Source organism: Anguilla anguilla, chromosome 14, assembly GCF_013347855.1.
Source record: "Anguilla anguilla isolate fAngAng1 chromosome 14, fAngAng1.pri, whole genome shotgun sequence".
Lineage (NCBI taxonomy): Eukaryota > Metazoa > Chordata > Actinopteri > Anguilliformes > Anguillidae > Anguilla > Anguilla anguilla.
In genome coordinates, this window is record NC_049214.1 from 27,000,027 (window position 1) to 27,025,122 (window position 25,096).

General features: G+C 38.7%; 1 protein-coding gene across 7 annotated transcripts in view; it reads right to left on the reverse strand.

Annotated features, from left to right (window-relative positions):
- Positions 1–222: 222 nt before the first annotated feature.
- LOC118213133 (ephrin type-A receptor 5) overlaps positions 223–25,096 on the reverse strand; it is a 73,697-nt gene continuing 48,823 nt past the window's right edge. Inside the window, exons 8-17 of one of the 7 annotated variants that reach the window (XM_035391843.1) lie at positions 22,294–22,396; positions 17,338–17,405; positions 16,817–16,942; positions 16,125–16,310; positions 14,499–14,560; positions 13,649–13,858; positions 12,654–12,803; positions 8,839–9,032; positions 8,472–8,627; positions 223–7,891 (exon numbers count right to left, since the gene is read on the reverse strand). In XM_035391843.1, coding sequence (XP_035247734.1) covers positions 7,753–7,891; positions 8,472–8,627; positions 8,839–9,032; positions 12,654–12,803; positions 13,649–13,858; positions 14,499–14,560; positions 16,125–16,310; positions 16,817–16,942; positions 17,338–17,405; positions 22,294–22,396 — 1,394 coding nt within the window. In that variant the 3' untranslated portion in view covers positions 223–7,752. Of the gene's footprint in view, positions 8,628–8,838; positions 9,033–12,653; positions 12,804–13,648; positions 13,859–14,498; positions 14,561–16,124; positions 16,311–16,816; positions 16,943–17,337; positions 17,406–22,293; positions 22,400–25,096 lie in introns of those variants that run through there. The other 6 variants (XM_035391844.1, XM_035391842.1, XM_035391845.1 and 3 more) reach the window with 6 other exon arrangements.

Below are 25,096 nucleotides of genomic sequence, written 5' to 3' on the forward strand. Positions count from 1 at the left end.
GATTTATTATTTCCTAATTTTACCTCAGCAATGGTTTGACAATACACTCCATTAAACATTAATGATCAGTAAACAGTTAGACAAAAGCAAAGTCTGGTCTCATGCAAGAACACAAAATGAAAATAATTTTTGACTGGTCTCCTGAAATAAAGGGCGTCTGCATTAATTTATTATCCAGAATGGAACAGACTTGAAATGTTTCAAATTACCACAGTTCAAAGATGATTGTTTTTAATTTTTATTTTTTTTACAAAAATAAATTTTTTTATCTTACACTACAAAAAACATGTACACAACCAAAATACACATACAGTATCAGGAAGTAGACAAACAAATACAACAGCTATACACTTCTATGCTCTTACAATTTGTCTTATTTTAAGATGCAAAACATTTCAGAAAGAATTGTTGTGGCCTATCAAAAACGAATGTACTTGTTATGGTGTATATAATACAGCGAGTTCAGTTCACCATCAAAAACAATCTCACTTCAGCGTTCTTTAGACTGTTAGCAATCTTTGCAATGAGCACAAATGTAATACACATGTACCCTTTGCTTAACTCTATGGACCAGATCGTATTGGACTCTATGGACCTATGTGAACATGTTTCAATTGTCCACTGAAAAAGTAATTCAGGCAAAATAGGTGTTTTGTTCCAAAGAAAAGACAGAGAGGAAAGAGAAAGAGAAGAAAAAAAAAAAAAAAACTCCCGCAATTGATATTCCATTCATACATTTCCTAGCACTTGGGTGTGAAAGGGAGAGAATGGTTGGATTGCTTTTATGGGGGTTATGATGTGTTATGGTGCAGCTCAATTCTAATTAGAAATTAAATTCAAATTCTAACGGGAATAATTGGTGGTGCGATTTGTGTCATTAAATCCAGAAGAAAATGACAGTGGGTGATAAGAAAATGAAAGATTCAATGAAGGCAGCAGCAATATTAGTATAATTCACTGACAGCATTGTTCATATAATACTTATTTGTTTGTGTCAATTGTATTTGACTTTAAAATGACCAATTAAATATATTATGACCTTGAAGAAAACACAATACAGAGTAGGAATCAAATGCCTTTCATAATATTAGCTGTATTTAATCACAAGATAGAAATCAGTTTATCAACACAAAATATAACTAATTAGTAAATAAACTGTAGCTAGTGAGCATCATTTTTGGAAACTGTAAATATACTTCTGCATTTAATCTATACTGGTAACTCATTCAAGTGCACAGTGTTATTGATGACCTACCATGGATGCTATACCAACATCTAACAACCTTGCTACGTTGTAAGATATTGTAGTGCTGTAGTGAAAATCTATGATGAAAATGCGACTTAGCCAATGCGACCACCTGCCACATGACATGTACCGGCAAGAAAATAGAGTCCTCTGCCTTTTAAGTCACATTTTGGTTGAACTGGATGCCCTTTAAGTAGCTAAATGCATTTGACTGAATCTAGGAAAATGTCTTCTGCAGAAGAGTGAGGAAACCTAAATAAAAAAAAAGAATAAATTTGGATAAAATGAAACTTATAATCTTTCTCTAATAGGATTACTTGACAAAAAAAGAAGAAAAGAAATATAAACTAACATTAAACTGAAGGGCTTACCTGTGTGCTTATTCCGAATTTGACATTAATAATTTGCAATAACAATAATACGTTTGCCGATGCAACTTTATATTATTGAGTTCTTAAATGTTACAAGCCAAGTTGCTACACACCTTAACCAGCAGCGTTTAGACTGTGAAAACTAATCCCTACATTTAAACATTCAGGAGGGTCTGACCACCAATGTGCTTCCTATGGATGAGTAATGCTTGTACACTCATCCGAAACCATCACATATCAGATTCCGCTGGGACTCGAGGTAGGGAAAAAAACAGGCAAACCATTCCGAAAACAGTGTAAATAATTAGCATCATTCAGTACTGATTTCCGTACAGATTTACATGCTTTCATGTGTGCATAATGTTACATATATGATGGCTTTTTATACATAAGTATAACAAACATTCAAGGAAAATTCCAGGCTAAAACACTTGTTAGAATTTTCATATTGGTGCTATAAAACGCACCCCAGGTTCTATTGTTCTGTTTTGTGTAGTACTTTCCACAGCTAAACTCAAGTTCTGTAGACGATGTGACATCACACGGTGATATTGCCACAGCATCCACAGGGCAGTTTAATATGACAGTATGTCTTTTACCCACAATAGCACCAACTATAAGGATCAGATATTCGTTTCACAACTTAGGGACAATACCTTGGGTTTTTTTGCCTTGAATCCTCACTAATCAACTTTCTCGAATACTTCTACTAAGACAAATCAATAATTTATCAAGAGGACAAACTGATTTTTGCTGTGTTAGCAGCCTCAATAGCCCAGAATGCAACACTGTAGCTTCACGGGGTGATTGGGGGAGTAGCCACTATCTTTGACATTGCTTCTAGTCTTTTGGCTAACTACTACTAGCTCGCTAGCCATGGCATTTTTTTTGAAGAGATAGAGCTGGAGCCTTATTTGTTTGCAAAGGAGGAGATGAATAAGCACAGCAGGCTGGAGGACAACGTGGGGTGGGAAAAGTAGTTCTGGGTAATGTAGGAAAATTACACACTGGAGCAGATCCAGGAGAAGACTGACAGGATTGGAAGTGAAAAATTGTGAATAGCGATAAAGTAAAATATATCACACAAAAATAATAAACCCTGGAATGAATGCACATCACTGCTACACGTTTAGCCTGGAATTTTCCTTTAACAGTAATCTGTAGCATTTTATTTGATACGGTGCTATTTCCTAAACCAAAACCATGAGAAACCATACACTGCCAGCCTTCATTCCCTTTTCCAGAAACAAATATGACTCTCAATTTTCTTGAAACTTCTTTATTATTTTTATTATTTGCACCAGGCCAGCAATGTTAACTTTAATTGTTCCAAATGAACAAAAGTAATTTGTTCATCTGGAAAAAAAAAAATCAATATGTGATGGTGGGACATGTGATAAGTGATTATTATATACTTTTAGCCAGAGATTAGTAATTTACATACATAAAAAAAAAAATGTAACTGTGATTATAAGAAAAGTCTTTGAGGTTTATCGAGATTATTATTCATATTATTGTCTTAATAGGACTCTATGCATTGTAACATTGTAACAAGTGTCTGGAATTCTGAATGAGGATTATGACACGACTTGTCTGTCAATCAGGCAAATTACAAATGTAATAATATCCTGTATAATATGCTTTCATTCAGAATATCCCATAATACCGCATGTTCATTTGGGTTCAGATCTGGTGACTGAAAAGGCCGTGATATATGAATGGCATCAGTATCATGCGCCTCAAGTCACTGGGTGACTGCTTGTGCTCTGTACTTGTGCTCTGTAGCCTGAGGCATTGTTATCATTATCTACAGGAAATGCATGCTCCAACATGGGAAAAAATGACCGCTCAGTACTATTATCAAATGTACATTGTTTTTATGAATGCACCACAACCAAGCCAGGAAAATGTACTCCACCCCTTTACGGAGCCAAGGGAACCCTCCTGTATCAGAATACTTATGTTTACGTTTATTTCCATTTATCTTTGTTCACAACCGGTACATTCACCAATTATATATTTTCCTCAAATTTATGTGGCAGCTTTGGCTGCAAATATCCGAAGTAACTGCACAACAAGAGCAAAAACTTCCCTGGTTCACAAAGGTGGCTAAAATTAAGCTATATCTGAATGCAAGACTCATTTAGTTAAAATAAAAACTGTTATTTATGCAACTCTTTACTTGGAGTTGCATAAATAGGTCTTAATCACAATTTCTTCCTCTTTTATACATTTTTTGAACGTTTATTTGATGTCTAGTAAACATACATTACTGCATTATCGTAACATTATTGACCTCAAATGACCACACTTAGATAATTTCTTTAATTGAACATTTTCCTGGCTGGGAAATGTACAGTATTAACAGGACACAACAACAATCAACTCACAGTATTAAATCAAACCAACAATTAAACAACCAAATTATTAAATATGAAATAAAATATACAGTAAGTACAACCTGTAAAGTGCAACTTAAAAGGTTTGTGTTATGTAATAGAAATGTAAGTATTTAACAGTTTCTTTTACAAAAGCAGTAGTATTATGTTACTCAACGTGTATGCAAAAGCTTTACTATTCTTTTACTCATGAAGTGTGCTAAAATATCATTTTCTGTGAGGCTATCAAGGCATTTAAAATTCTAAAATAGGATTACGGATAATGCCTTCAAAAGTAATTTGAACCTAAATGAAGGCAGTGATCCTTTTGAAAACTACTGACGTTTTGATTTTCTTCCAGTTTTGAATGGATTTCCCTCCAAATCTTTTTTTTTCTGACTCATTACACATAAAAGCTGAAGAGGGTAATTTGATTAAGTGCAACTTAAATTTCAGACTAATATAAATGAGGCACTTTTAAAAAACTGAGTACATGCAAAAAAAAAAAAGTAATAAATCCTTAAATACCCAATGAATGGAAGTGCACAGTGGCGTCTGAAAATAATTTATGGATAAATTTGTTATCATGAAATAGTCTATGCACGGTGCACATACATATTATGACTTCAGATGATAACAAACGTACAAGTAAATAAGACAAAGGTGAAAGATACAAGCACTTATGCAGATAAGTGTTAAACATGCAGTAAAAGGAACTATGAAGAAACGTCACGGCTCCAATATTTTAACGGCTGAATGTTTCAGATATCAAGACATTACCTTAACTGCTATTTCTGCTGAAATATTTACTGCCTTGGATATTGGCCAACATTGCACCAATAATTGCCATGATATGAGCTTACAAGTAATGTGAAAAAGAAACGTGCATTTATTTGTTAGTCCAAGTTGAGTACTGAAGGATAGAATGCCTGATTGAATTTATCTTAAAGTGTAACGTACTGAACTTCATTTTATAATCTATAGCTGGGATCATAAACACAAGTAGAGGTATATTATTACTATTACTATTATTATTATTATTATTTAGTTTTCCCTGATGATAAAATAAATGCTCTACATACAGATAACTGTTTAGCCATCCCATACTATATAGTTTTATGTCATCAAAATCTGTTGTCAAATAGAAATATTTGTGTGGTGGCAGTACTACAGTACAGATAAATGGATATTTTGAATTATGCTTAAAATAATTCAACATTTAAATGCATGTTAGATACATCTTGTTACTGAAGTCAGAAATGTGCATATTGATTCACTGTTGTTCATGCAAAAAAAAAAAAAATAGCTGTTCTGCTCTTTGAAGAAAACATACATTCTGATTCAAAAGTGAATCACTTAATTCAGATAAAAATAAAAAATAAAAAAGACAATTGCTGTCTGAAGATGCCAGTTGAAGTTCAATAAATTATGAAATAATAACAATTCAAGTTTGTCTTGCACAAAAAATTCTAGTAACTATATTGGTACTGTACTTTTCAGTGCAAATTTGTCCTTGTTCTTGTCAACAGTACACCAGTACCCTAACCCTAACAACGTAATCAGTCTAGTAAATTTTTTAGGTGCACATGGTAACCAAACCCACATTTTCAGAGCAATATAATTATTTGACACGTATTTAAGACCAAATACAATACCCTGCTTTGCCAAAATTGGACACCAAAATATCACCTGCAGTTAATAAGCTATACAAAACCTACCCTATCAACAATCTCCAGGTAGTAATTAAAAGAGGAAATTAATTTCAGTTCAATAATGGGGACAATTAATTAAAAATACACATTGATATACTATTGAGAGCTAGCAATTACAACAGTGTGCAAATCATATACACTACAGAACAAATAATTGAATCCTGTTCAAAGCAGAATACCAATCAGAATTTATATATACCAGACTGTAAAATTCTTCATTTTAATCCGAAAAGCTAATTAGGCATCCGTTAACCATCTTGTATGTACACCATAATGTAGTTCAACCACACATTATTCAGTAACCAAGAAATCCCCCTCAAAAACCAGGAGAAAAATGTTCACATAGCAAATTTTACATTATTTACATATAAAATGTTTGATATTGGAGAAGAAGCTAAATAATACATCACACTGTGCCTCTATATACCCATACAGTCATATTTGAGAGGCATTAAAATTCAGAAAATGAGTTTGGCTTCAAAATTTCCACAATGATGCATTGCCTAATAATCAATTAACCGAAGTACAAAAGCAAATGTCACTTTCTTGATGCTTTTCAGAAGTATAATTGGGCCAAGGGACATTTTTCAGCACCTGTAATGGGTACAAAATAAATAATAATAATAATTTCAAATTTAAAAAAATATATTACAATGCCAATTATGATGAAATCTAGGTGCCATGACTACAGTAAAAGAGAGAAGACCAACTGGATTCTAAGGGACATGGCAGGTACACCGGCCAAATTGCATGTGTACCATATTCACTCTTGACTGACCACAGCCAGCGAGGCCACACACCAGCCACCAGCCCACTACATTATATGTGATTTGGGTGTCTCTGATCTGCATTTTCTACATCCCTCTTTTCCCCTCCACATCATGCTGTAGAAACAACGGTCTTACCCCCATGCAACACACTCACTTCTACAATGCAGTTACATTTATGTGTGACAACACACAGGTGCGTGCAGATTGCAGTTGCTACGCTGTTCTGGGATGGAATAATGTGTGTAAGGGTGTGGCTGACCTATTCACACAATATAAACTCCACAGAGTGCCCTGCATTGGTGTGAGCCATTGACATGATCACGTCATTACTACAGCTACATATGTTTGCTGCACCCGTGTGCAGTAGTTCTTACTAAGTGGACTATGATTCTCCAGAGAAACATAAGCACCCTTTTAGTATCCATGATAAGCTGGGTGAAAGCACTGCAAGGAAAATGGACACAGATATATTCACCTGGTTCGCTGAGAAAGGTTTTTCAACCCCTGTGATTTGAATACGGGGTTAGAACTTGGTGCTAATGAAGGGAAATGTGCTGTGCAGGTAGCTCCACCTGCCTGAGAAATTCATCAAAATATATTTTTGTTCTTCTTTTGTAAAGCCACAATAATTTATTGAATGTTTAGTACCTCTCTATGGCTCTCTCTCTCTCTCCCTCACAGACACACACACACACAAATGGGAAGAACAAATAAAGAGTGTTCTCTTAATTTCTGCTGTTAACAGAAACTGCTTCTTGTCTTATTTTGGTTAAATGTGTGGAAGTGCGCAATGACCTTAACATCCCTGTATACAACAGGACTTGTCCATTGCTTTTGTGATCGTATCTGCTTACATAGAAGTCTTGTAAGCATCTATAACTCAGTAGTTATTTGCTTTAGCTACATGATACAGGGTAGTCTTAAAGTTCACCTCAGTTTTCATTTTAAGTGACCCTTCTACAAAGTTGGGGTTGATCACTAAAAATGGTTGGTGAATGCTTGTCAACAGTACCTGTGACTGAGCTAGGAGATCAGCAAGTGTACATTCGGTCAGGACTGATGAAGTGGCAATACTTTCAGGTCCAGGAGTGTGCCACACTTGTAAAATGGCTACATACTACACACTGCTTGCTCTTCCTGAACGTCAGAAATGTAGGAGGAGTTAGAGACGAACACATAGTCCTTTTTTTCTCCTCGGCACGCATGAAGTCATTTCCCTTTGTTAAATATTCCCGTACAATAAATGCAGTTCATGTTCATAAAAAAAGTGCTGGGTTACTGGTACCGCAGGTCTGACCGCTGGGTCAGATTTGCACTTGACCATTCATCATCTGAACCCGCATCTCCTGGATACTGTTGATGATCTTTTTCTGGTGCCCAGCAAGGGTCACCCCGACCCTCCTCAGATCCCTGCCAAAAAAGATTAGTTAAAATATGGTAAACCAACGTGACACTCCATTGAAGACAAAACCTACAAAATATACAATTACGAAGCAGTGACATATTTATTTATTAGTTAGCTATTTAAAAAATGTAATTGTTTCACTGCCTTGAAAACACCACAAGCACAATATGCGGCTTATCACTATTCTGTATTGAAATTAATTTTTGATAACAAATTGGTCACTGTTCAGTTGATTTAATCATTTCCAGATTCACCAGATAAGCTATTTTTTTCTCTCCAAAGGTTGTTTCACCCACAAACTTTTGTTACTTACGAAGTTACTTACATCTGGAGACTTGCCACCACTACTTGGAAAAATGAACAGGATATTTGGTAAATTATCAAATGGGGGATTTCATAAATCACACTAATAAATGAGAAATTCAGCTTTTACAAATAATTACCGATATCAAATTCCTTTTAGTCTGAAAGTAGTTCAGTCACTCACACCAGCATTGTTTCAGTTAAGGTGGATGTAAACTCCTACCTGATTTTTTGAGGAAACCATACACTGGGGAAGGTTTTTCTGGGGTTAACTAAATAAACTTACTCCGAGGTCATCTGAGTCACCACTTCCAGAGTAGTGTACCCGCTGTCCGTGAACAGCTCTGTGTATCGGCCCATCTTTATGGCTTCCAGCCACTCTCCCACGGATCGGTAGACGGTGCTTTCTATGGCCCCGTACTCCACTAATAAATTGGAGACCCTGCGGGGAAGACATATGCCGGCGATAAAACCGCCGCGTAAATCAAACGGCGGCCGCGCGGGAGTTACCACGGCAGTCAAAGACAGACAGGCGAAGCCGCCATTTTGCATTTTGTAGGCCATCAGGTAGGAAATGATATATGTACAGTCCTCAAAGAAGCGCAAAGAGAGTAAAATGAAGAATAAGACAACCCCCCCCCCCCCCCCCTCACCTTTTGGAGGAGTTTATGAGGGTTTTCAAGCTGCTGGGGTTCCGGATGAGCTTGTCGAGCAGGCAGACGATCTCCTCAAACTTGGGCCTGCTGTTGCGGTCCTTCTGCCAGCAGTCGGTCATGAGCTGGTAGAGAGCGGAGGGGCAGTCCATTGGCCCGGGCAGGCGGTAGCTGTCCTCCACCGCCTTGATCACCTGGGGAGACGTTACGTCACGGTCAGCGCGAGGGGCACCGTGACACACTCGCTTTCAGGCTTATGTTTATTTTCTGCCCGGGCGACACAAAAATTGAAAAAGGCTTATCCGTCAGTATTTTAGCTGCTTAATATATCTGTAGTGTAGTATAATTGGTAAGGAGTTGGTCTTGTAACCTAAAGGTTTGATTCCCGGGTTGGACACTGCTGTTGCACCCTTGAGCAAGGTACTTAACCTGAATTGCTTCAGTGTATATCCAGCTGTATAAACTGATGCAATATGAATGCTACTGCACAGTATGTAAAGCGTTGTGTAAGTTGCTCTGGATAAGAGCGTCTGCTAAATACCTGTAATGTAATGTTGTTAATTCGCCACTAGTGCAGGAGGGAACTGTGGACATACACATAGTAACATAACCCAGCATTTCAGAACAAATTTCTGTGCATAAACGTAACAATTTCCTAGTGCTATGCCGCAATTTGAAAAAAATAGTAATAAATAAATAAAAATAGACCAAAAATAGACAAGAAACAAGTATTCTGTTAGCCCGAGCTGCAACAGGTCCACATTCAGTCCACACTGAATTCCCTTCAGATTTAGATTCATTCCGTGCTAACGATGCGAGTGCTCTGGCTGAGCCCGGCCGACGAGCGCGGCACACGCATCACTCACGCGCAGCCGCGAGGTGCGTAGCGTTGCCGCGGCGCTAAGGGGTGAAATCATTACGGTTTTTTTACGAATCTGAAAGGGATTAAGAGAGTTCTGGCGGCAGAACGAGGAGAAGAAGAAGAAGGGGGAAATGAGTTCATTCATTTCGCACTGATACAGGTAAGCGCTTTTTCACACAGAGAGTTATTAATGCGTACGCCAGCTAGCTATGGGGCTCTACACATAAGCAGGGAACTGGGGAGTGTTAAGAATCAGTGGTGGCAAACATAAGACTGATAAAAGTGAAAAATAGTCTCCAGTGTGGAAAAAACTTTTGCTACGAGGTGGTGGCAAATTTGTCTAAGCGGCAGCAAAGTATAACAGTAATATTTTTTAAAATATGTTTTTCAGATAGAAGAATACACCAACCTAGACATTTAGGAGATAGTATGAGACTGGTTAATTAAAATGGTTAATCATATGTGTATTTACTTGCAAAAATATGTAACTTTTAATCAAAATGTGCCAATATAGCCAAAAAACAGTATTATTAGTTAGTTTCTAAAAATGTGAACTAGCCCTTTAAGTGCTCTTTATGTTTATGCATATTGGCCCATTTTTGACCTTTGCTGGATGCACACATGATGGTTTTAAGCCCTGATTGGCTGAACGGCCTCATTTTCATCATCGATTATTTAATGTTGCCATGAGCACAATGCGTATCTGCATGCGTTCGTTCCTTTATTCTCTTTTGAACCCCATTTCAGAAAAAAATACACAATAAAATCCAGGAACAAATAACTCTCAGTAAATCACAAAGGAAAGACTGTGGTTCATATACCAAAGACATCTGAAAAAAAAAATACTCTTGAAAGCTTTAAATAAAATATCAAACACTTCTCCTTTCCCGTGTGTACCAGAAAAAAGATTAATGATGCAGTGGAATTAATGATCAGAGGCTTAGATAAAGCCATCATATGCTGGGAATTCAGAAATAAGGGAAAAAAGAGGTCAACCAGTTTGATTGTAAAAAACACAGCTGGAATTTACACCTCACTCAGAGAGACAAATTAGGCAAGTAAAGACAAATGTGAAAGGGTACGACAGGCAGGGACACACAGCAGTGCTACACCAGACTACACTGAAGAATGATCCGGAATCAACCTCATTGGCCTCCCAACCGCAGCTGGGAACATTTAATCTGAAATGAAGCCCAATGGACCACAGAGCCATTTTGAAAAGATGTATGTTGGGGAAAAACACACAAATAAAACAAAAAAAAACTGTCACACCACAGGTCAGTCAGTGGGCAGCAGTGTAGTATAACGGGTAGGGAACTGGTCTCGTACCCTAAAGGTCACAGGTTCGACTCCCAGGTTGGACACTGCCATTGTATCCTTGAGCAAGGTACTTAACCTGTATTGCTTTAGTACATATCCAGCTGTTTAAATGCATACAATGTAAATGCTATGCGTAGAAGTTGTGTAAGTCGCTCTGGATAAGAGCGTCTGCTAAATGCCCGTAACGTGACGTAATGTAAGGTCAGTTAAAAGAGCAGAGCCGCCCGCACTCATTTGAATATCGCCGCATTTTCGGCTAACGCACGCTCACAGTTACTGGGTAGCGACCGGCTCAGCGCACTGAAAACAAGCATGGCCTCTGCCGCGCACCCGCTCTTCACACAACAGCTGCAGCGGAGACAAGCAATATATTTTCACCAATTAAACGGGGAGATAATAAAATGGGGACAGATTGGGAATTTAACAGGGAGCCTTCCATTCACCACAAGTGTGTTTAACAACCGCGGTAAATAAGGACCTTGTTTTTGAGCCTGATCAGAAAGACGGCTTTCGTAGCAGCACAGTGCCACCATGACTGCGTTGGGGTCTAGTCTTTCTTCCCCACTGTGGCCCACCAGCACCCCAACATCTAGTGGCAACCTTGTTTTCCCATTTGAGCGCTAACTGAGCCTAACTTTATATAAGATTCAATATTTTAATGATAATAATTACCATATTATATTAATATCATAATAATTAGAAAAAAGGTATAATTACATTTGTAATGTAGTTCATGATATAAAATGAACTACAAACATAAATAACCCTCCCCCCACCAAAAAAAAAAAAACCCAAACTAGTCTTTTTCCAGACAGATGCATTATTTTGTGTTTCTGTACTGTTCTGTCTCTAAAAAGGATTAAGGAGATCCCAGAAAGAAAAGCCTGACACATAAGTGATAGCTGACTCAATATAATCTATTTCTATATCTGCACTGGTTTCCTGATTGTGTGCACAACAATGCATTCGTTTTACTGCAGTGTCTGGACTTGGACAATGTGCAAATCCATATCCGTCTCTGGCCTAGTCAAAATCTGCATTCTCTAAGAATCCCGTGTGCTTTGATTCCTCTTTTCACATGCCCAGACCCTGTGACCCACCCACTGGGTCTCCTTCCAAAAGAATCAGACAGTTTCTTCACTCCTTTTTTACATCAGGGTCTCGAGGCAGTCCCACAAATCCCCACTGGCCGTGTTCGATAATGCCAATACGGCGAAAGAAAGTGTCTCATCCCTCATTTCTATTAATAGAGAACAGCCACTTCTCTCGATTATTCCCCCTCCCGGCAATCCGGATCTCACTAAATGGTTACAGACTTCAAAGGCGAGGCTCAAAGAGACACTGCCTGTTCAATGACGTGTTCGGTCGCGGAACCTGCGTCAGCTGCTCTAAGAGCAATCAGGGTGCGAACGCCCTTTACAAGCATGCGTACAGGACAAAGCCAAACGTCACAAACAAAGCCAAGGCATAACGCCCCATTGCATCGGAAACATGATTCAAACAGCGTAAAATGTAACAGAAAAACTCTCTGGTTTGCTAACGATGAACACATCGCGAAAAGAAAAACGTTAGCCTTGCTAACGACGGACGGGTTGCGGGAACGCGATAACCTGCGAAATCCCGGGTTACTTACGTCCTGATTGCTCATTTCCCAGTACGGCCTCTCGCCGTACGACATCACTTCCCACATGACGATGCCGTAGCTCCACACGTCGCTGGCGGACGTAAACTTCCGGAAGGAGATGGCCTCGGGCGCGGTCCACCTGATCGGGATCTTCCCCCCCTTCGTTGTTCCATATAATAATAATAAAAAAACGTATTTAAAAATGAAAACAGAATCCAGAATTATTACAGTTAAATATGCCTTCCCTTTGTTCTCACTGCCTGGCGGCTGCCATCGGAAAAGGGGGGTCTGTATTGAAGTGGGTGTGAGTGACAGGAGACGTCATATCCGAGGATAAAGGTTCTGGCAGCGGCGCGGCTAATTGGATATCCCGGAGTTTCTGCTTTCGCAGACTGACAGCGCTAGCATTACCTCGTAGAGCCACATCTTAATTTGCGAGCTCGGGAGCCGAGACTGGGAGATAACTAGGGCAAGGCGGCTCGCTGTCAGCTTATACTGTATCTGGCTGAGGTGTTGATGTGGAAGTGTGGATGAAGCAAAAATAATCAGGTGATAATCACAGTTTTTTTTTTTTTTTTAAACCCAACAGTATAATTATCTTCTCTTTTGAGGTTTCCGACGAAAATTTCACATTGCGTCAATTAATACCACTCTGTCAGGTTTCTTCGCTCCAGATATCAACTGAATATTGATATTCGGTTTCAGAGCGAACATAGTATAAATAGCCTGCTTAGATTCTGAGTAAATGTATGCGCTTATAAACACTCCCATTAATCCTTTCAGGGCCTCCTATCAGCAAAACAAACAAGCTGCAAGGGACATGAGAAAGATCTAGAGAACAAAATGTGCAATGCGGTCCCTGCTGCCTGCATTGTGACAAAGCAATTACAAGGCGGTGCAGGTAACAGGGGTTTTAGAACAGGAGACACAGTGGCCGCCTAATGGATAATAGAGATGGATCAGGAGGTCACCAACAGGTCATCAATCTAATCTAACAAACATACCCTTGTAGTATAGGCGGCCTCCGGGTCATCCTCCAGGACTCTGGACAGGCCAAAGTCCGACACCTTGCAAACCAGGTTGCTGTTGACCAAAATGTTTCGGGCGGCGAGGTCGCGGTGCACGTAGCCCATGTCTGAGAGGTAGCGCATTCCAGAGGCGATGCCCCTCAACATGCCCACCAGCTGGATCACCGTGAACTGCCCGTCATTCTTCTGCAGGGGAAAGAAAAAAACCACCGCAGACAATGAGATGATGCCGTACGCTTGGGCTCGCTCTTTTCTATGTGGTTTCCTAATTTACTTTTTACTTGTTATGTTATGCTGTCCGGGGTTTCCTCACAAATCCTGAATTGTGTGCTTTTTAAATTTCTCTTAATATTAAATAAATAAATTAATAAGAAAAATATAAAATAAATATGATATAAAATGGCATATAGGATTACATAGGTACATAAAACTAAGAGATTAAAATATCTCTACAGAAATAAATTCAGTTAGCCTAGCTATTTGTGTTGCAAATTATTATAAAGTGGTTAAACTATTCTGAAGGAGCTTGTTAGCTAACTGGGAAGAAGTGAATACATAAAGTACAGTGGATATGTACATAAAGTATGTTAATGATATTAATATGAATAAACCATGTTTGATTAAAAACCCTATATAAGCCAGTTCTGATGCCAGGGGGGAAATTCAGTTGCTTGACTGAGGCATAGATCAGAATCATATTGTTGGCAAAATCATCCCAGCAACAAATATGACTCTTGCTCTCTCATTGTTGTTGTCTGAGAACCAAGGTCTATAGCCATTTTACTGTGATTTCAGATTTTACAATACACCTTTAAATAAATCATACCTTCAAAAACGTGTCAAGAGATCCATTTTCCATATATTCTGTTATTATCATCACAGGTTTACCTGGAGGGATTAAAAAAACATGGTTTTTTCAAACATTTTCATCTGGAATATCAGCTTTACATCATTTGCTCTTAATTATCACTCACAAGCTTGAATATGCATCATAGTCACAGAAGCGTCACAAATGGTTTTCAAAGCTGATTTTTCACTTGTTTGCCACATGCTATAAGACTTAATTAACACAGTGATCTCCAATGGTTTTTTTCTCACTTCTGAAAGCTCTAAATAACCATGTAATTGTGTTATAAATCAAATCTTGTTATTTGGAGAATATATCAATGATTGCAATAAATCAATGTGTTATACAAGAAAAAGATGACATCATTATATTATGATATTCACAGCAATCTAATAAAACTTGTGAATATGTGACCATAATACAAAACATTCAGGAGTGCCTGAGTGAACCATACCTACAGTGTAGAGAAAAGTGGGTCAGTATGGGGGAGAAAGCAAACTAAAAAACATTTTTAAAAAATAGGCCAAAACAAATGTAAAAACTAAACCCATGCTAAAATATATACTTCCAAAAAAATCTGACAGAATCTCACATGACACATGGTATGACAAGCCATGATTGACAGCTACACTGCTATTTAATATGCACACAAGAACCAGGACACCAGGAATGTTCTTTGTCTGGTTTACATCTCCCTTTATCATAAGCAACATACAGTATACAACTCCTCACAAAGTATACCTTTATAAATAACAAAGTTTTACTGGGGGACCAGGTTATTTTTCGAGGACATACTGTCACACATGAAATTTTAATTCTTGTATGTGAAATATTGCCAATTTTAAGTTTAAGTTTCTAAGTTTACATTCTCTGTTACAAAAAGCAGGTAACACGACAGGGAATCACCTGGAAGGAAATGCATCCTTTCAGTTATAAAACAACTATTAGTTGGAAGTTATGTTGAAGGTGGCCTACAGTGAAAGTAAGCTTGTTTATTTTCAGCAGAGTTAAAGGTGTATTTGCAAATTAATTCCAATTATTTTACATGCACTAATTTTCATTTCTTCAGTTTCCCCTGTCCCTCTCATTCAAATCAATCTAATTAAATGAGTCAAATTAAAATTCCTCACATTACATCGCATTACAATCAAAAACAAAGCAGACAGTCTCATCCAGAGTGGCTTACAGACACGGACTACATCAGTGTCCCTGAAATACCAAATCGGCATATCACCAAGATGGCACAGAAGGCCCATTTACAATCAATAAGTTAACCAAACATGCTAACGATTAGCACAGCAAACAGAAGTAAAAGCCACTATACAGATACGCTAGTATTACACAGCTAGGCCTGTAACACTATACCAAAAGGAAATCCATAAAGAAAGAAATACAATAGCTAAAGAGGGTCAGGGGACCCATAGTGCAATCTGAAGAGGTGGTCTACCAGTCTAAAAGACGGGTAGTGTTTCAGCTGTTCTGACCACAGCGGGAAGCTCACTCCCCCACCTGGGGCCAGAGCAGACAGGAAACCTGGAAGTGCATTACTGCGTTGCATGATGTCACGGGTTTCGGGCCTTCCACGCCAGGCCGACGACTACTTACTTTTAGTCACCACGCCTTCCAGGTGGATGATGTTGGGGTGATCGAACTGACCCATGATGCTGGCCTCCCCGAGGAACTCCCGCCTCTGCTTCTCCGTGTAGCCCGCTTTCAGAGTCTTAATGGCCACCAAGATCTCCCTCTTGCCTGGCAGTTTAAGAGGCCCGCTGCATACCTCTCCAAACTCACCTGTGGCCCCAACCAACAAGTCCATGGCATAAACTAGAACCATCACTGGTTTCTACCTTTAAATGTATAAACTGCCATTATACGGGGCATTAATTACATGCAGTGAGACTAAGAAAAGGCTTTTCAGACAGTTTAATGAGACACACACGAATCTCAGAAGCCATAAATCATATTTAGGAAGATGTCTTAAATTCATGATTAATTATAAAGAGGTTGCCGTTGTGCTATTTTCAATAATCAACAATCTGTACAAACAACATTTATTAGTACTTTGACACCGTTTTTTTTTTAAGCATACTTGTACAATGTCCACTTTTAAATGCGACTGGCATTAAATCGAGATTTAGCTTCTCCAAATATAATGGCAACATGGAATGTGTGCCAGATGTCCTGTGTGCTCAGATGCTATCTAGGACAGTGACAGGATTAAAAACTGTCCTTGTGAAGAGAAGCAAAGAACTGCCGGACTATTCAGATTTATTAAGAGCTCTGAAAACCTCACGCACCAGCTCCTATCACCCTCTCGATCGAGATGCAGGACACGTCGATCTCCTTCGCAAACTCGTGCACGGCTTGGTTTGGGTCTTCATAGGTGTGAGGGTCAATGTACGTGCGTATCCCCGAGAATTTTACTGTGGAGGGAAGAGACAGTATTTCAGTATTCTCTTCATTGCTTTTAAACGTACAACATATAATCACACATGAAGCGAACCCTGAAGTCAAGGTCAGGATGAATGGTGTGTGTGTGTGTGTGCGTGTGTGCTTTATGAACACTGCATTTAACTCTCATTATACTCATTACTTTGTACTGAACGTGTTCTTGTATAAATTGTGATAAATTCATGAGACGTGTACTATTTACTCTCATTATGTTACACAATTTATGCATGTGACTGGTACCAAATATGACCATTCGATAAGCAGTTATGTTCGCCCATGGGGCTAACCATAGACACTGAAAGGACTTCCTGGATTTAACTACAAACTTTATGTGAGACTATGTGCAAATTCCTCACGAGTGACGTACTGTGCCCGTTGTGAAAGTGCATCTTTTCCTCATCAGGATCCTGCTTAGCCTTGCTGTAGCCACAGCGCCTGGAACACAAACAAATACTGCATCACTTCCCTTTAGATCTTGTTCAAAGGACCCATGCTGCTTCAGACAGAGACTGAAGTTTGGTGATGAATCGATAAACTGTCCACACGCAATACATCGGAGAGATGGGCAAATAATGGCCTTGTCTCTCTTCTAGCACAGTGGCAAGCTCAGTGGCTACTGATGTCATATAACATCATATAACATATAGGCAGAGAATATGCTACTATCGTGTCTAGAATGTTCTAATGTAATTGGAACGCCAACTGGCATTTGAATTTCACTCCATGTCACTTACACGAAAGCACATTTCTAGTTTCATAACTTAGTTTTACCACTATTTTCTATTCCCACTGTGTGTATCGCCCTATGTACCGCAACACTGAAGCTTCTCTGAATGAAACTGGCTAAGTTATAGTGTGTTGTAATTCTACCAATAATATGGGGTTTGAAGAATTTCAAACTCCATATTATTTCATCAAGAATTTCATCTATAACTTTGTATTTGTACTCAAAGGGGTTTATGGGTCTATAAATGTCCCTGGACTAAGAACAAGCATTCAATAAACCAGACCAAGCCTACTGGTGACTTCTAGCTCAGTACCCACAAGACCCACAAAATCTTATTTTTCTAACCTTCATTTCTCAATTCAGACAGCACTGGGCTGAAGCTGTCAATCAATGTCACAATTATTTAAACTTCTTTTATGCAAAACAGATTTACAGATTTAGCTGACCTTATGCTAACCTGTTACTTCCAGACAATTCCATTTCCTGTAGGCTTGCTAGCATTCAAATGAGTTTTAAATGGTATTGCTGCTACAAACATAATACGTATAAAACTATTTAAACTTACACGTGTGTATAACATTGCAGTCATTACGTAATTATTTATATAATCATACAATACTTCTCAAACATGATATTTTGCTAAAGTTAAACACATTTTGGAATGATCTTGTCAAGAAACAAACTTTCAGAGAATTTATACAAAAACTGTATTTTCTGCCTCTGAACAGTTCTTTCAAAGACACGCTGTTCTTGAGCGGTGAGAGGGTCTTATTTAAAGCCTCTCCTGCAGCTGCCGGGATGGTAGCTACACGGTTTCCTGGGCGTTTTTTTTTTTTATGGCACACGTTTTTTATCTTTTTTTTTTCTCCTTGTTTTCTCTCTCCGAGAACATGACAGCATCAAATTAAGTACAGTGCAGCGGCACAAGGACGAACGCAGGAGGTCACACACACACGGCCAGGAAGACTGCCAGGAAGAGAGATCGGTTTAAACTACAGTCCCAAAATACAAATCGAGACGTGCACATGCACAGACTTTATGTAGGCCTCAATTCTGCTGGCAAGCCTGTTGAGCTAATTTTGGCAATATTTACATAATCTATGATTCAGGCAGATGACAGGGAACAAAAATAATGCAACTATAATTGTGTTCCAAAATTAATTCCATTAGTAATGATTTTGTTGAAATCTTATTTAAATCTTTTCCCTGCTGCTACCTTGATATAGTGCTTTCTACATGGTTCCAGACCACAGAATTTTGATTAATATGGTAATTTAAATTAACATTTTGATAATTAAGCAACTGATCAGAATGAATTCTGACAAACTACAGTGCATAATAATGCACAAAAATATGGTATAATCATAATCTGTAGTTACAATGGTAAAAATACATAAATCAAGCTGACTGTACTTCATACAACAACAACAAAATAATATACACAATGTAGCTAATGCAATGAATCCAACAACAAGAGAGAAAAAATCATTCTATAAATGGGCAGTAATTGACAAGGGCAAATCAGTAGGCAACATTTTGTCAATATTTATCCACACATATGATCTTTGAATTTAACTGCTGGAAAACAGTAGCTTTCCTATAAATTAATTCAATGAAAACACCCACAGATCTAACGCCTTGCACATGCACATCTAAGTTACACACAAATGTTACCCTATTCCAGTGCAAAGTTGAAACTGCTATAATGAACATGCTTCCTCCCCTTGTTTTTTGTGGTCTTTTACTGTTTCCACAGTGACAAACCTTTTTTTCTAAATAGAGAGCTGACAGTCCAAACTCCTTATGCATGTTTTCACTTGACGGGTGAGGTGGGGAGGGGGGAATGGGGGGGAAGCATAGAGGGTAACAGATGGAGATGGGATCGCAGTTCAGACAGTGTCATGGTCACCAGGGTATACGCACTGTATATGGGCTGCCAGAGGAGTCTATTCTAATTACGCGCTACAAGCATGGAACAGAACTTCATAACAATACAAGGGAGGATTTTAATTACACTAGGTGTCTCGTGCATCTGATTTAAATTTTGGGGAAAACCTTTTCTGGAAGAATGTGTTTCTTTCTGCAAACAAATTTAAGAATGTAGCTCGGAATGTGAGAATGTGTTCCACTTAAACTTTGTGGATTATTGAAATGTTGAGATCAAATTTTTCTAAAATGGAATCCACTGTCAGGTGTCATAAATGACTCCTGGTCATTTTCTAATATTTCCTTCCGTAGGATTAAAGCTTAATGGGATGAAATGACTACCATAACAGGAGTATAGCGCTGTTTAGAGATGCTAGCTGAAGATTATAGCTAATGTTGTTAGTCTGTTACACGAAGGGGCTACAATTCTCAAATCGAATTAGCTAGGTAGATAGCAAGGTAGCTGTGTTTCACCACAGTGAATTTGTGAGAGGACATTTTGTATTATATGGCTCACAAGTTGTCTATTTACATGACCTAAACACAGATAACTTGACAGCACAGCCTGTTAGCTATAAGAAATAAATTAAATTTAATGATCACTGTGAGGGAGGGGAAGTATGAAGACCAGACGCGACCAAACAGGGGATCTATAAGTTACCAAAGGGGCACTTCAGTAACCACTGAGTCTCGTGAGAGACGAAATAAGAAGGGGGTGCTATACTCCTAAGGGACGTATCCCAAAAAATGAATAAACCCCTAAACGGGTAACTGAGGAAGAAGGAGTATATAAAGAAAATAAAGGAACAGGGAAAAGAAAAGAAAAAACGACTTCGACCCGAAGCAGAGAAAGAAAATGTCTTTTCAAAAAACAAACAGAAGAAGTTCTGAGGCCAACTAAAACCAGGGGGGAAACTGGTTAGTAAGAGGCAGAAAGGTTTGTGCCCCAACGGCAACACAATAACCCCTTAAAACCACCAGCCTCAGAATCTGGACATATACCGTCCTAATACCTTTCTCCAAAAAAAACAAACAAACTGAAGTCAGAATTCTTTTAAATTTCTTTGTTCTTAAAATCCTTACACCTTCCTCAGAAATACGACAGGGAACTGGCTAGAGCAAAACACGTTACACTCAAGCACCGTTCCACTGCCTACTGACGCTTTAAATACCCAGCCACAGGTGTGGCTGGTAATCAGCGGAAGATGTGAGCAACCCACAGGTGAAACCGATCAGAGGTAACCCTGCAGGAATGCATGGAATGTTCAAGCAGGAACAATCCTCCCACAGGAACCAAAAATAACGATTAGCCGAGTGGCTAATCGGAATGCTAACCACTGAGCCGGTGCAGGCACAGAAAAATGATCTACCTGCACAGAAACCGTGACATCACAGGTCTGAACACCTGTGTAACAGCTAGCCATAAATAAAGGCACTTAAATATGGATAGCATTTTAAAACCCAATTTTTCCTAATATGTTCGGTTTTCAAAAAATTTGTGAGCCCCATTAGTTTATATTTTTTGCAAGTAAACTATTTCCTTTCAGGGGCGTACTGTAACACACAATTTAAGTTCATTGTGAATCACAGTACAGTTAAAATGCAGCATAAATGTCTTTTTACATCTGATCACTTCAGGGAAGAGCTAAACATATCATTTACGAATCCCCCATTTGTAACCTTGACTGCAATGATGTTAAACACATAATAATGGTTACAGATTATGGTATTGTGTGATTTACGACAATGGTATAGCAATGCTAATTAAGACACTATGTGCAATGGGCTTAAAATCGTGACATCGCAATGCTAACTTTATACTTCCTGTCTGGGCAGTGTACATAAGCATGTGCAAAACCGTTCAATAGTGTTTATGTTACAAGGCTGCAGCTTTTCATTACCCGGGGCAGTCAGGACAACAAACACAAGGCAATGACGGATATTCTGGCTGATTGTTCCTTCTGGTGATTCATGCATAGAATATTAAACAAACACACAGCCCCTGCTTTCACTCAAACAATAGTGTATTACAAGTTGTACTGAACCATGGATTGGAAATTTTGCTATGGGAGAAATTGTAAAAAGAAAAATTATGGCACTGATCAAGAACAGTGTGCGTGTGTGTGTGTGTGTGTGTGTGTGTGTGTGTGTGTGTGTGTGCATACATGTGTGTGTGCATGTGGATGTGTGCATACATGTGTGTGTACGTTTGTGTGTGTGCGTGTGTGTGAGTGACACACGTATCCAGACTAATAGTACACAGCAAACAATACAATAGCTGTCCATTTCAATTCAGAACATTCTGCAGTAACATAGATGCAGTCCCAAAATTGATTTTAGTTTGCCTCTGACCTTCTTTGTTATTTGTGAATTGGCAATTATCTATGCAGAGCAGGGACAGTGGCAGGACACAACAGATGTTGAGGGTTAGGATGCCCATCCCTTTTGGGAACTGTGTGGAAAACAAACTGGATATGGAAAGCTATGAAAAAAAAAACCTAGAGTTCAAAAACTATTAAATTCACTCTCTCCATAGAAATGTACTGTGGAAAGGCCCACAGACAGTGGCAGGTAAAGCCTAAACAAGGTGCTCTGGATATAAAGGGTGGGTGAATTTGTCATCAAGTGAAAAGGCAGGAGAATGGGGGAGGGGGGGGAGGGGACTGTTACCGTCCGCTGAGCAGGAACCCAGTGACGAGGGCCAGCAGGATGACTCCCACAATGATGGACACAGCAACGATGGGGACCTGGCTCTGGTCACTGGATGCAGCTACTACTGAAACAAAGAGAGGAAAAGGCCATGAGGAGCGAACAGACTCCCTGGTGCCCACTATACATCTACATTTCACAAAAAGCAGGATCAAGTCAATACATTAACTACGCCACAACACCGATCATATATTATTCATTTATTCAGTGCGCATTTAATATAGAACAAGTGTTCTCACAAAACATAAAATGTTTGAATTGGGGTTTTGTTTAGCCATACAGATTACACTTTGTTTTATTTCAGCAATTTTACTGAATAAAGAGTTCACACCAGAGTTAGTTTCCTCCTTTTTACACATATTGCTTAAGCTTAATTTAAGTGACGGGTTATGGAATACAGGACAGCACAATACAATACAATACAATGTTAATACAATACAATGCGCTCTTGTGGTGCTCTTCACAGACACATTTCAGGGTGCAGTACAAGACAATTACAATTAAAATCCATTATCTCATCGGCTACAATTAATCCTTTGATCTTTGAACAGTACGCACATAAGACCAGATAAGTCTTGAGACCTGGTGTAGAGAGGTTTAGACTTAAGAGTTTCATGAATAAAAAAGTTTTATAAAAAAATGTAAAATATTGCATTCTGCTCAGAGCATCTGCGTTAACTACGGAAGTTTCTGGATTTCATCACCTGCTGAGGCACGATTCCCACTGTATCTGTTCCAGCATACATAAGTGGAACACAGACACGCTTCATTCAGCAGACTATTCACAACACACTTAGGTAAATGCTCGCGTTAATTTATTTCACTTTCATACAACTGCTGGCAGCTGTATTCCTATATGTGAATTACCCCTTTGTTGCTTTGTGCTCTACTTGGTAATAATACGTGCTACAACTCACACTGTACAGCCCCAAATTTACATACAGTGAGCTCCATAATGTTTGGGATAAATACATAATTTTTTATTTGCAATCAGACAATTCAAAATGCAGATTCTCAGAATTTACTAAATGATGTTTTTATACATTTTTGGATAGAAATATCCTTTAAATCCTTTGTATTTTCATACAGCTTCACCACGTAGAAATTATAGCACGTTTTATACATAGCCCCCCCCCCCCCCCCTTCCCATTTCAGGTCACTATAATATTTGGGACAAATGGCTTCACAGGTGTTTCTGATTAGCCAGGTGTGTTCCATTGCTCCCATGGTGCAGTGATGAGAGCTTTCAGTTTTTAGCCTTCATTCTAGGCTTTTGATTCATTTTGGAGTCTGTTATTGACATTTATCAATGCGAGGAGCAGAGTTGTGCCAATGACAGTCAAGGAAGCCATTATTAGGCTGAGAAATAAGAAAAAAGAAAAACAGTCAGAGACAAAGGCCAAGCATTAAGCTTGCCAAAATCAGCTTTTTTGGAACACAATTAAGAAGAAGAGCACCCGTGAGCTCAGTAATTGCAAAGGGCATGATGGGCCAAGGAAGACCTACAATTGATGACCAAAGAATGTGCATCATAATGAAGACCCCCAAACATGACACGTAATGAAGAAAGACCCCCTGTCTGACAAATCAGAAACGCTCATCAGGAGGCATCAGAATACAGAGGCTACACTGCAAGATGTGAACCGCTATTTGGCCACAAAAGCAGGATGGTGAGGTTACAGTTTGCCAAGCAGTACCTAGAAGAGCATGCAGAACTCTGGGAAAAGGTCCTATGGACAGATGAGACCAAGAAACACTTGGGCAAAAAGAGCTGCCCAAGATCCAAAGCATCGCATCTGTGAAACATGATGGTAAGGGTGCTATGGTTTGGGCATGTATTACTGCCACAGGTACTGGCTACCTTGTCTTCATTGATGATGTAACTGCTAGAAGCAGCAGAATGAATTCTGAAGTGCACAGAAGCATCTTATCAGCTCAATTTCAAGCAAAAGCCTTCAAATTCATTGGACAATGCTTCATCCTACAGCAAGACAATGGTCCCAAACATACTGCTAAAGCAACAAAGGAGTTTTTCAAAGCAGAAAACTGGAAAATCCTTGACTGGCAAAGTCAATAATCCACTCTATATCCAACTGAACATGCGTTGCATATTCTGAAGAGAAAACTTATGGCAACTAAAAACAAGCTGCCAAAACAAGCAAGAGTTAAAGATGGCTACAATTTCTTATAGCTAACAGGCTGTGCTGTCAAGTTATCTGTGTTTAGGTCATGTAAATAGACAACTTGTGAGCCATATAAGACAAAGTACTAAACATGGCTACTTTCATTTACATAACACTACTGCTGTATGTCCCAAACATAATGGTGCCCTGAAATGGGGGTAGGGGAGGGGTTGTGTATGTATAAAAACTGCGGTACTTCGTACATGGTGAAACTAAAATGTATAAACATAACCTTTAATAAAAGCTGAGAATCTGAAAGGACAGAGTGTAGCACAGTGGGTAAGGAACTGGGCTTGTAACCGAAAGGTCGCAGGTTTGATTCCCAGGTAGGACACTTCCGTTGTACCCTTGAGCAAGGTACTTAACCAAAATTGCTTCAGTATATATCCAGCTGTATAAATGGATACAATGTAAAATGCTATGTAAAAAGTTGTGTAAGTCGCTCTGGATAAGAGCGTCTGCTAAATGCCTGTAATGTAATGTAATGAAATTGTTCCAAAATGTAAAATTGTTAAGTACAGAGCCAGATCAAGAAAAATTATGTCTTTGTCCCAAACATTATGAAGCTCATTGTATATCAT